General features: G+C 31.1%; 1 protein-coding gene across 2 annotated transcripts in view; it reads left to right on the top strand.

The window, feature by feature from the left end:
• Window positions 1-14,099, top strand: part of LOC123297513 (E3 ubiquitin-protein ligase TRIM33) — a 56,641-nt gene that overhangs the window by 34,505 nt on the left and 8,037 nt on the right. For both annotated transcript variants that reach the window (XM_044879205.1, XM_044879206.1), the window contains exons 2-3: window positions 10,394-10,701; window positions 13,048-14,088. In XM_044879205.1, the coding sequence (XP_044735140.1) occupies window positions 10,394-10,701; window positions 13,048-14,088 (1,349 nt within the window). The remainder of the gene's footprint in view (window positions 1-10,393; window positions 10,702-13,047; window positions 14,089-14,099) is intronic.

The following is a 14,099-nucleotide window of genomic DNA, read 5'->3' on the forward strand; positions in this document are numbered from 1 at the left end:
CCGATATACGTTCGCTGGGTAAATTAGGTAGAGAGTTCGGCGTAGAATGCCCTGGAATATACCGGACTGAATAGATGATATTTTCAAAATTTAAAAACCCTCCTACAAATGCGGTTTTTTTCTTGTAGCTTCTCCCCAAACTGATCCAATTTTCTTCAAACATAGCTAAGAACACTCTTTATTAAATTACCTTTCCAAAAATTAAAATCGGTTTATACATTTAAGAGCTACGATGCCACAGACAGACAGACAGGCATACACATAGCGGTCAAACTTATAACACCACTATTTATGCACTATTTCTTTTCCTAAAAGCTTTTGATTATCTTGACGAAGTTCTATCAAGTATAAGAAATATTTTTGAATGGGTAGTTTTTACCCTCTTCATACATTTTTCATTTCCGTTGACAGAAGGTCGATATTTCACATGGCAAGCTTACAGTTACAAGAGACTGCACAAGTTGTTAAGTGAGTCGATTCATCTTGGTTTTTATTTTCGGATAATTTGCTTGATTTACCGGAGTAATATAGCAACTAGCAAGTACATAGTTAGCTTAGTTAGTTTAGCATAGCACACACAAATATATAACGAACGGAACGTGTGCATGTCATGCCAACCATGGTGGCTGGTATTTATACCTATAGAGTATAGCTACACAGTACGTATATACAGAGTGCCCGTAAATATCGCACGATTTTCTTGCATCAGGTAGAAAATACAATTCTAAGCCGAAAAGTCCTCTTCCATTTGTTGATCCGATGCACATACAGTTAGCTATTAAAAGTATTGAATAATTCATTTTGATAGCAATAAATTAAAAGCTCTCGACTCTGCTCAAACTGAATACTTAATAAATTTTTAATAATTTATTTATATTAATAATAATTATTTAATAGATAATTTATTTTTAATCTATCAAAAATCATTAATTAGTCTTAGTCAGAGTCTTGTGGTTATAATTTTTAGTTACAATGCTTCTGATTAGCTGTCTATTTTAATTAATAGCTAACTATCCGTGCATCGGATCAAAAAATCGAAGAGGACTTTTCGTCTTAGAATCTTATTTTCTACTTGATGAAACAAAATCGTGCAGTACTAACGGGACATCCTGTAGAATAGTATTAGTATGTAGTATTAGGTATAGCTGACGGCCACGGTGCACGGTGCGGCGGTAACAACGACGGTGGCATATTGGTGTCAATAACCTACCTTCTCATGCTTATGTAGTTTTTACTTACATCAAATAAGAACTTGGCATCATCAGCAAGCATAACGAGTGTTGGTTGAGTTTCTCTATTTTACTTTGCTTTGGCTGAAAAGGAAAATGTTAGATGACTGACAAACACAGATAGACTACAAGAAAGTGGAGACCGAATGTTTTTAATTACTTCACTATTCTAAAGATCATCAATTATTTAAATCAAAAGAAAACGTGCAAAATTGTATATTTTAATGGAAATTTTAAATAATCTATTCAAATATCTTTTGAAATAGCTTTCATTGCGTCTAAGAATTTGTATCTATGAATAATTTGCTTGATATTTTCAGCTAATGAGCTTAGCCTAGGTTTGATTATCTTAAAACCAATGCTTAAAGTGATTTTAACTGATTTGAAATTTGTATGGAGTTTTTTATAAAAACATTTTCGAAAAATACCCTCTTAAAAAACGCGACACTACGACACGAGTATGAAATGAATTTGATGTGCTACTCCAATGAAAAATTCAAAAACAAAGGATTCTATTAAAACATGGACTCTTAAATTAAAACATGGAGTGTCTCTGTTTTATAACGCCAGAAATTGATGGTTTGTGGAAAATTGGAACAGTATATCCCCAAAACAAAACAAAAAAAACTTTCCAATAGATAGAATGATGTTTTAAACGCATTTTGATAAAAGAGGTTATGTATAACATAGAGGCTTAAAAGCATAGGATACGCAATAAGTGAATTATTGACCGTTAAAAAAGAGACCGAAAAAAGGTTCGTCTTTCCTCTTTGTCTCGCAGCCTATCAAAGCGGTATATTAATATTTTGAATTATTGTATAATCACGTACATGCTGTGTATTTCATAGGCGTAATATAAAACAGACAAAGACAGCTATACGCATACTTTTTTTAGGTCTCTCTCTATAACGATCAATCGTTCGATGGCCACATTACGGTTCTATTTGGGTTCTATGTTATTATTTCTATGGTTTTGAGAGTATGTCCTTAGGGGCCATGCATTGATTATGTTAGCATTGGGGGGGGGGGTATTTTAAGAATCTATACATGCACTTATGGTGGGGCGGGAGCTCTTTACTCTTACCTACGTAAGATTTTTTATGAGTTGAAATTTAAAATTAGAAAAATTGTATGTGCATCACGAACTATAGTCTCTGTGTCACTATTTTGGAGTGCAACTGATCCTTTCCTAACAAGGTTTTATTATTCGGCAAAACGAGATTGAATCATACTTAAGAAGAGTGAGGGGGCGTCGATAAATCTTATGTATGGTTACGTGGAAGGAGGGATGGGCCAAAAATAGTCAAAATCATACTTATAAATGACCCTTTTCACCAATTTAAACTACAAACTTCACTTCCTCAAACCATTTATAGTAAGTAGTAACACGAAACACAGAAATTGACATTCATATTTTAGACAATTTATTTTTAACGCCAATTTTCTTCCAGAGTTTTTATTTACATTATGTTGAAAGTCAATTAGTACTTACTTATCAAAAACAGTTATCGGTTTCAAGTTATGGATATTGTCCAAAGGTACACAACTTACCCCTATGTCATCATACTTTCAAAAAATAAAATGTGTTACATATACAAATTGAAATTGGTAACAAGAGAAATTTTAGTTGAAATTTTAAAATAGAAATCCTTCTTGGTGAGTAAATGACCTCAATAGAACTATCAAGTAAAAGTAACTATACTCATACATAATATGTAACACATCTTTCCCTTCGTTATTCAAGTAGCCAAGTCAAAAGAGAATGAAATATATACTAAATAGTGTTTTAGAATGTTATTACACATTATATTTTGGCTTTCAATTCAACTCTATCAGCAACAAAGTAAGAAAAGGCAAATGTGGATTATTACATTGTATTATAATATATTGCAGTCTGAAGTCAGACAACAACAATCGTTTGAATAGTTGATACTTCTACAAAAATGTAAACAACATTGTTTTGAGTGCCCTTCACTTGGAGCCGAGCCGAACAAACATATACATTACATTTATATTATATTTGCATTAAAAAGTGTAGGTTTTATTTTAGAAGCAATCATTGGAAATATTTTATTGAATAAGATGTATTTCATATAATTCTTTCATCCCAAACATTTCAAATATAGTAATAAATAAAAACAATTAAAAAAATCAAAAAACTCAATTGCGTTAAATATAAACTATAAAGAAAAAAACAAGTTCAGCGGTTTATATAGCGATTTTAATAGCCGGGGCCCGTTATTGAGAACATTTGAGTCGGTTTAGATTTTAATGGGTTCCGGCTGTTAAAGTCGCTATGTAAACTGCTAGACTTGTTTTTTTCTTTTCAGTTTATATTTAACGCAGTCGGGCTTTGATTTTTTAAATTATTTTTTTATTTTACCCTTTTAAGTTAGGATTTTCAAATATCTATTAAACGATATCCCTCTTTCCATTGTTCGTCGACTTTCTTTTTCAACCTATGTATGTATGTTTAGTCCTTTGAGGCGCTCTAGAGACTAAACGTATGGTAATCGGTTTGTCTATTTAATAGGTATTTGATGATTCCCCACTTGGCATAGTTGTGGGGTGGATTCTGTTCGAATTTAGGAAAATTAAGAGAAAAATTTGTCGATATTGGGTTTATTACTAAGAAAAACTCTATTTAGCGATAAAAAAATGGAACTATAGTTTGAAAAACACATAGATACATTATATTTAACGAATGTTGAATTTTTGTACATTCTCGAATACGAATGTTATCTTTCAAATGAAGCGCTCTCAAATTCTAATGTACTAACCTAATTAATCCTTAAATATTATTTCTCCAGCATATTTTTTTCTGTTCATACCTTATCTTCTTATTCCTTTATCAAATCCTCTGATTCACCCCTCATTTTCAAGCTTATCATGTTAGCTTCTGACGAAAACAGACGTTCAGAAACACAAAACACCTAATTTTGAGGGGGATTGTTAAAATTTTCCCCAAAAAACACGTTATCAGAAAGTTAAATGATTTAAAAAGTAGTTAATAATAAATAGTTGGAAAATGGCTGCAGTTATTACTTGTATAAATTCATGGAAGTACGTTCAAGTACAGTCAGATCAAAGTCACATGAAATTCACATAAAACGAAAGAAAATTCACATGAAATCGATATTAGTGAGGTAAACATGAGTGATTACTAGCTTTAATCGAGCTATACTGCAGTAATTATAAAATAATTGATAGTACAATCAAGTACAAACGAATTAACAATAATTTGCACCAATAAATCATACATAATTAATGAGAAAGACTGAGTAAGGATTTTTCGAATCTCGATTTTTGTCACAAGATCAATTTGTGTACTAGATAAATACGTATTTCGACTACCATTTGGTCATCATCAGTATATCGCTAATTTAAAGACGGTTAAAGTTTTTTGTACCTCTTTGGCAAAAAAAACTTCTTCTTCCTCAACTGCATCAATGGAGACTTCATGAGTGGTATTGTCGTTAAAAGAGCCGCTATATAATCTCCTTGAATTAATATATACTTCAATCCTTTTTGTCTTGAATTGAAAGTAATTTGAATGTTGGCGGGCTTTTCCCGCCATTCTATAAATATTTTCTAAGAGTTACAAAATAAATGTCTAACAGAAAATTAAAACAAAAATATTTATTGTAAGTCGCATCATATCTTTGTTGCATTTAATGATTATTCTACAGTCAAACATATTTGATATTCGCACCGTGCGTGAGTTTTATTGGAGGCGTTTCCATGGTAACGATACACAACTTTAAATATAGAATTGTATGGATGCATATATAATTGTATGGATTGCATTTATGACTTACATTGAAAATGTAATATTATTGTCTCACAAATTTAAATTAATAATTATGATAATTTACATTTGTGCAATTTGATTTCTTATTTTCATAATTTTTAATGCATTAAGTGTGATTAATTAGTGTTTTTCAATAATTTTAATTTGATATTTTCTATAACTTTACCATGTAAAGAACTGCAAATTAGTCATAACAGCCTCCTTTATCGCCAAAATTTTTCACTGGAAGCGCTCTCATCGATTTTATTGTCCCTACCATGACTACGCACCAAAAGTAGAGCTAACTCAATTTATGTTTATGTAATTTTATTTATTCACTCTGTTTGTAAGATCCAACATAAATTGAGTCAGCTTTAGTTACTTAGTTGAATATAAATTGAGTACATTTGTACATACTGGCATGAGGACTGGTCTTAAATAGATTATAAGGTTCAAGGTTTATTAAAAAAATTTATTTATATGGCACGATGAAAAATAAAACGGTCTTATTACAAAAAGGGATTTATCTATAATAGGATTTAAATTTCAAAAATTATCTTTTGATATTATATTTTAAGCTGACGTGACAGTTCAAATTATTTCATAAGATATTACAGTATGTTGACAACAGTTTTAATGTATACAATGGGTCAGCGATTTTTGTTGTAATTAATTTACGAGAAAAAATTATGGATTATAAAATTCAATTAAATTCAACTGAGAGAGTACGGAAAAATTTTTTAAACAAGTGAAATTTTCAAAATTCGTATTTGAGACATATCTAAGAACACACTCCATTAAATTGCCTTTTTCCTTAAAACCTTTTCCAAACTGAGCGTATTTGGATGATCATCGCCAATTTTTAATTTTTTCAAGAACACTCTCCATTAAATTACCTTTCAAACAAAACCAAAAAAATTAAAATCGTTCACCCGTTTAGGCGCTATGATGCCACAGAGAGGCAGACAGCAACGAGAATAGAAATTAAAAGATATTTTTGTCTTGAAAGCTGCCATGAATAAATATTTCCTAAGGCTCCATGGAGTGACTGGTTTTATACCTACATATGATATTAGTAATCATGCCCATCGTAAGCGAACGAATGTAGCTGTTGTGGTAGTTGCCAAAAAATACAAGGAGTACAATAAACTAGTAACACATTATAAGAATTTGCACCCGACTGTGATTGTTCCCGTATGTTATTAATGTAAATAAACGGTAGGAGGTATATCAAATAACTAGTTGTGAGCTACCCGCTTCGCTTAAAGATTATTGTGTTACATATAACCTTCACTTCATATGCCGTCACTTATCCTACTTTTGTTCACAATATCGTCGATTTTATTATTTTGGTGTAGAACCCTAATTTTTTTGAAAACAGCCCATGTGACTCGATGATAATAAAGCTTTCTACACGTGAAATAATTTTTCAAATCGGACAGTACCTTGTCCTCTGTTGCTTTCACCTTTCTAAATTAACACCTATTTTACGTTATTGCTGTATTTCTTTGACCAATTGCTTTATTTTTTTGACCAATTTTTCTTCTATAAATCTAAAAGTTTTTTTAAATGTTAAATACAGAGAATGTGGTGTCCGAAAGTAGGGTATTACTGTCCAACTTTATGTCCCGTAAAAATGTACTGGCGTAGAGTCGATTCTTGGATCAAATGCCTTATTTCCTCGACTATGTTTTTTTTCTGTTTTGTTTTCAACAACTTTTACGTAAATTACCCACTTTTTAATTTTAGAGACATAAAAAACATTAGATTTTGGTGGTTAAATCCGTTCATGCAAGCATATCAAAAATTTTATCGACGTGGACGATGAATAAAGATTATGCAAAGGCAAGGTCATGAGCCTAATAAATAAAATACGTGTGTTTGTGTGTGTGTGTGTATGTGTATTGTTGACTTTGATAAACCCACGGGCCATAGTTAGTATTGTCATTTCCTAAAAGTTGAAGATAATGAAAAATGTTAATATTTGTGATATGAATAATTTTTTATTGTCTTTATCTGTTATCCGTTGAGATAACAACATGAACGTTGATAGGCAGGAAACGTAATTATAAGAAGATGAAAGGATATAAAACCAGCATAAGGATTAATACTTTTCTCTATCTCTATTTTACGTACCATGTTCATTATTGATTTTCATTTTGAAAGCTTAAACTTTTCAAACAATTTGTTGAATCAAATGTTGGAGGAAGGACTTCAACTTTACTTTAACAAACTGTACAGTGAACATTTTTTATAGTGACATCGGGTTCTACAGCGCATGTCTTTGAAGTCTCATGAGCCTCCGTTAATTTTTTTTATTGATTCAAAATAAAAGAAATAAATCCCTAATATTTAACCTTTTATGATTTGACGTGTAAAAAAATTAATTTCGATAATAAATAGCACCTTTCAATTTTAATCCTTGTAGGAAAATAATCCTTCGTATATAAAATATTTGTGGGCCACCCACACTTCAGGAATCCGTTACCATATAGCAGTAATAGAAGTTTAGAACAGAAGCATTATATATAGAAATTCTTAGAAATTAAAATTCTCTGATTCGTATTAGGATTCCCTTTTTACCATTTGGTAACGAACCATTTTTACAAGTAATTATAGAATGATTGTTAAAGCAACATTTTTAAATGAAATGAGAAGAAAGTGGAAACTTTTGGAAAGTATTGGCTTTTGTTGGATGCCAAACATTTATACAAAAAGAAGTTATCGTATTTTATTTAATTTCAAAAAGTATTTTGGGTGTTGAATTTGTTTATTTTAATAGAACGTTTTTCATCTTATTTTACTGAAAAAATTGATCTAAGAAAAAAAATTACTCTTATTTCAATTTTTACAATAACGACTATTACCATTTTTGGTCAAAAATACACAGTATATGATACTGAACCTATTTTAAGACAAATGAAAACAGTTAATTGACAGAGTTAATTATTGAAATACCATCTATAGACAATGTTGATTACGCATTCGTTTGTTTTTTACGCCATGTAAGTAAAGAAAGTTAAACAAACAAACACATACATAATATATGTAATGTTTAAATTTAATTTTAATTTAGGTACCTGTTTATTCATACTATATAATGTTTCTAAGCTAATTTGGTCCCTCACAAGTAAACAGTGATGTTTGCGAAAAAATGTTTCGAACAAAAGATGTTTATTTTTTTACATTTAAACTTTTGTTCTATCTATAACGGTTTACAAGATTGATCATACGGACCTAAAACCTTGGCCTATGTTTTTACGCCCTGAGCACGCTATAAAGCTTGATATCTCTTTTCGTTTCTGAGTTATCGTGACACACGCACGGACGGACAGACTACCGAAAATGGACTAATTAGGTGATTTCATGAACACCTATACCAAAATTTTGTTCGTAGCATCAATATTTTTAAGCGTTACAAACTTGAGATTAAACTTAGTATATATAGATATATTTCATATATACATGGTATACAAATAATAATAACTCTTGTAATTTTATGTAAGCACAAATTATCTATTATCTGTATTATAAATTGACTTCACTTCAACGAACAAATTGCGAGAAATCAATTTTTGTTAACTGAAATTTTTGAATTGGTCATCTTAATTTAGATGACAGTATATAGCAAAAAACATTTACGGTTCCTTGGAAGTCACTCACTATAAACGATTTACTCTGTATGTGCAATTCGTTATCCTTGTATGATGTGGTATGGTATGCAGGCGTTTTAGGTTTTACTACACTGAATATTTGTGTTATTTCCTTTATTACATTGAGTGAGTTAGGTTTGAAATTTTATACCTTCGGGAGTTTGTAGCTTTTGAGGCGTTTTTCATATACGAAAAGTTTGTATAAAACCATACACATTGATATCAAGTTTTAATAGAACACTGTAATGCTGTTACTATGCAAAAAGGATTGGCGATAAAAATTGTACATATATATAAATATATATATATATATATATATATATATCTTTTGGGAATATATTTATGCTTAAAGATGCATCTTCGATTATCTTACATACCTACGAAAAATATCTATTTTTATACCATGTATATATGAAATATATCAAGGTATACTAAGTTTAGTCCCAAGTTTGTAACGCTCAAAAATATTGATGTTACCAACAAAATTTTAGTCTAGGTGTTATAAAATCACCTAATTAGTCCATTTCCGATTTCTGTCTGTTTGTCTGTCTGTCTGTAAACACGATAACTAAAAAACGAAAACAAATAACCTGAAATTTTTATAGCGTGCTCAGGACGTAAAAAATGAGGTGATGTGATAGAGGAAAATTAAATTTGTTAGATTCTGATGACGTCATGAAGTTAATAAATCTTTTTTTTTTATAATACAAGCAAATTTGATTCAATCTTATTGGATTTTTTTTTGAAACCCACTAATTTTGGGTTATTCTTTTCAGCTGTGATGTCAATTTTTCGCTAGCTATCACTTATGTGCATAATTCCAGCACTCGGACTTCACATTCCTGAAACCTATAAGAACTTAGTTAATTTTGATCAAAAATTTGAAAAGTATGACCCAAATTTAGTAGGATTACATACTTGGTTTATCAAAATTGGATAAAATTTGGATGTGTTAGAGCAAAATTTAATTTTTTGGATTTTGATGACGTCATAAAGTTAAAAAATTCGATTTTTTTGGTAACACAGGCAAATTTGTTCCGATCTTATTGGAATTTTTTTTGAATCCCACTAATTTTGGGTCATTCTTTTCTGCTGCGATGTCAGTTTTTCGTTAGCTATCACTTATATGCTTAATTCCGGGACCAGGGCTCCAAATTCTTGAAACTTATTAGAGTTAGGTTAATTTTGATCACAAATTTGAAAAGTATGACCCAAATTTTATAGAATTACATACTTGGTTTATCAAAATTGTCAATACCTTTTAATGATCAGCGAATATATTAATAATAATTACAGACAGATACACATAACGGTCAAACTTATAACACCAAGAAGAAATCAAGAAGTAATTAAAACAGTTTTTTTTTTCAAATAATTCGCCACTGGTAGGGAACTTAAAAAAAATTAACAGAGCTGATTTTTGAAATCGTTTCTGAAGAAAATGAGCCTACTTCATGACAGTAAAACCAACAGTCATCCTCCAATGTAAAATTTGCATGTTCATCGTTTTACTTAAAATAAAGCTGCCAAAAATGAAATTTTGGTGTCTCACTTTTTCTGTAACTTTGTTTTTTTTTTGTATTATCACTATACTGAATCATTAAGGAACTCTATAAAATATATTTAATTAACAATTGCATTAATTAAAGATAAAATATAACCAGCTCTGATTAAAATGTTATAAATGTTTAAAAACTAATAATAAATTATTTTGATTTCAGATTAACGAACACAATAAATGTACGTGGAAAACAATTAGTAATGCGGCTAAATGAAGTATGTGACTCAAAGCAGAAAACATTAAATGAGAAACGTGAGGCATTAGATCAACTATCAATGTTAACAGATCATTGTGTGGGTTTTACTCAACATGCGTTAGATCGTGGTAGTGACATGGCCTTATTACATAGTAAAAGGCATGTATTAAGTCATTTGAACCGTATCAAAAGTCGACGGGCTGATATACCAAATCCAGAGATACCAGTTCGAATACATTTGGCATTAGATAAAGTGCCCGATTTAATAAAAGGTGCGTATATTTATTTATTTTATTAATCGTGTTTTTGGATAAACTAATTGAAAAATAACATATTTTGTGAATCATGCTTATTCAGGATTAACTAACGGTGAGAAATGATTATGCCATCAAATCAGTAGTTTTTTTAGTTATATTTCTATATTCTTTTAGACAAGAAGACAAAAATTTCTACTATTACTTTCACGACTCAGAGATATTTTTTAGTAAAAAAATAGACCTACTTAACACTCATACTTCATTGAACAATAAGTGCGGAAAATTGCCGATCGCCCACGAAAGCAGAATTAAACAAATTGCTAACTTAAATGGGTAATAGGCAATCCGCTCGAGCTCTTTATTTTTTTTACGATTGGAGGATTATTTTTCTTTTAATGCTCAATTTTTCGTGCAACGAAAAACTACTCTTCTATTGAATAAGTAATCAGCTATTTATCGCATTAAAAAATGTACAGAAATAATACACTCAAAACCAAAGATATCTCCATTTTAAAAAAAAATCAAATATTTGGAAAATTTCAAAAATGTGTCTAGAAAAATGGTCTAATCGGTAACATCTACAACTCATTCGAATGCTTGTAGTTTGAAGTTTTTGTTTTTTTGAATACGAAGGCGAAACTTTATCACCTTCCACCTCTTTGTGTCGAGGGTTGGAAAATTAAGAAATGCTATCTTGTAATTTTTTTGCTTTGACAGTGTGTAACTGCTGTATCTGAATTCTAAACCGTGTAAGCAGTGGGACGATAACTTTTCTCTTATAATTCTCGTCACTAAAAGATGGAACGCGTTAAAAAAAATTCGTATTCAAAAACTACAAACTAGATTCAGATGTTTGAAATTTCGTAAATATTTGAGTTTTCTTAAAAGGATCGATTTTTTTGATGCCGAGTGTAAATCATAATTATCCCAAATGAGAAAAAATGAAATATAGGGTATGCACTGCTCTATAAAAAAAATAGCGTACTTCAAACAGTTTTTTCCAAAATTTCAAAAAAAAATTCATTCGAAAGCATATACTCAAACATACAAAAATCAAAATTCGTTTAGAAACTCATCCGTTTAGAAACTACGATTCCACAAACACACGTTCAATAGTTTTTAAATCTAAAACACCCCTCTTATTGCGCCAGGGGTTAAAAAATGAACAAGCTTTAAAGTGATTGTATTAAATTTGTTATAAAAAATTAAGCAAAACAAAAATTTTGAAATTTCTGATTCGAAATCTAGAAACTAAAAACTTTAAAATAGTGATTAGGTAACTAATCATTTTTTTTGCGGGGCTGTTTGAAATTTTGGAAAAAATTAGAATTAGTAAGTCCGTTTATTGTTAATTTTGTTCAATTTTATTTAATTCTATTCGAAGTCATTATTTATGTGTCCATGCAAATTAATTTTTTCAAAGATGATAATTAATTCAGTTACCAGTAGCTTTGATTAAGATGAATGGTATATGTTAGTATTATAATAGATGTAAGCATGCAGAACAAAGGCTCCTCCACAAAGCAAGAAGAAACCGGGTTTCACTTTTAGTAGTCACTATGAACAACTATCTAAAAATTAATTTCAAAATTGATAGCCGTTTTGATTATTTTCATTTTAACAAATAGAAATGATCGTAGCGGAATACTATTTTCAAATACTGAAACGTATTCAATTTTCATGTTTTGTGGAGAATTTATGAAAATTTTATTGTATCCGATCAGTCAAGAGGCCAGGTAAAATTTCCGTCAGAAACAATCATTTTTTATTTAATCAGCTGGTAAAAAAATTAATAATTTTGTATCTCGATAATTTAATATCGATGTTTTTATATACTTAAATACACGCCTACGATACCATATATCTGGTGTAGAGACTCATTTTGCTTGCAAGGACGTTCCCGACTTGACTCCCGTGGCGACCTTCAAACTTGGCTCCGCGTTACACAAAATAACATTACATGAATTATAAGGAAACTTAAAAAAATACATACCAAACAGTAACAGAACTAAAAAACTTAATTTTGGAAGTTTTTCCGATTTCTGTTCCAAAAACCACAACATTCTATCATGTCTAGGAGGAGTCCCTTAGAACTTGTATATGTTAGTGACTCAGTCAATCAGTGAGTCTATAAAATTAATGAATAAAGACGAATATTACTCGAAATATAATGCTCCGTACGCGTGTATTATTGCCTATTTTACATCAGCATGTTAAGTAGGATCTTTATCGATTTCAGCAGTACATTTCAAATATCATCTAAAAATTCCGTCTGAATATTTTATCTAAGCTCATGATTGATCGATTTCAGTCTATTAGTGAAATATAAATTTGACTAACATAAAATAATTATCGTTTTAGTCGTATCATCAATTGGTGCCATTGTTGTGGATGGGAAAATTTATCCTTCCACAAATTCCGGAAATAATTCTGGTAGTGGACCACACCAATCACCATCACCTCAAGCATTACCTGCCGTAAGTCCGCAAGCTACAATTACACCAATAAATGGACCACAAACGGGACCACCAGGAACACCAATTGGGCAAGTACCTTTGCATCCTCTCACTCAAGTGTTTGGACAAAATCGGCCTGCTGGACAGCAAATGATGCAACAACGTCCACCCCAACATTCCATGCAAAATCAACAACGTACACCTCCTTCAATAGTTCCACGACTACCTTATCATCCAAATGTCCAGCAAGCGCCTGCAGGTCAACAACAACAGGTTGTAATACGTTTACCTGGCACAAATAACCAACAAGTGACTTCATCCACACATCCACAGGGTATAAATCAAGGTATGGCAGATGGATTGAATCAAAATCTACGTGGATTATTACAAACAGCACCCACAGCGTATGTGGCCAATAATCAAGCAACATTTACACCACAAAATCCACAAAATATATACCGTATCCAAACACAACAGACAATTCAACAAGGATATCGGCAACCACCACCTAGTTATACGAATTTTCAGCAACCAGGGATACCGCAACGGCCACAAATAAAATTCCAACAAAATCCCCAACAAGTTCAAAATTATTATCCACAACAAATGCATCAAGTGCAACAACATCCGCAAAATCAACAAGCTATGAACGCTGCAAATCAACAACAATTACATCGAATGATGACACCAAATCAACAACAGATCATGGTTGCTAATTCTATAGCTGCACGTCAGATGAGTCAACGGGGACCTAGCCCAATGATGAATCAAGTGGCAGCGGCAGCCTATCAACAGCAACAGCAAGGGGTAAATAATCAACAACAACAAAATCAAATGAATCAATATTTGCAACAAAGGCAAGGCCCCCAACAGCAACAACCGCACGTCCAGCAGCAACAGCCGCATATGCAACAGATGCAGCAAGTACAAGTACAACAAACGACAGGTAAATACAAT

Source organism: Chrysoperla carnea, chromosome 4 (genome assembly GCF_905475395.1).
Source record: "Chrysoperla carnea chromosome 4, inChrCarn1.1, whole genome shotgun sequence".
NCBI classification, from domain to species: domain Eukaryota; kingdom Metazoa; phylum Arthropoda; class Insecta; order Neuroptera; family Chrysopidae; genus Chrysoperla; species Chrysoperla carnea.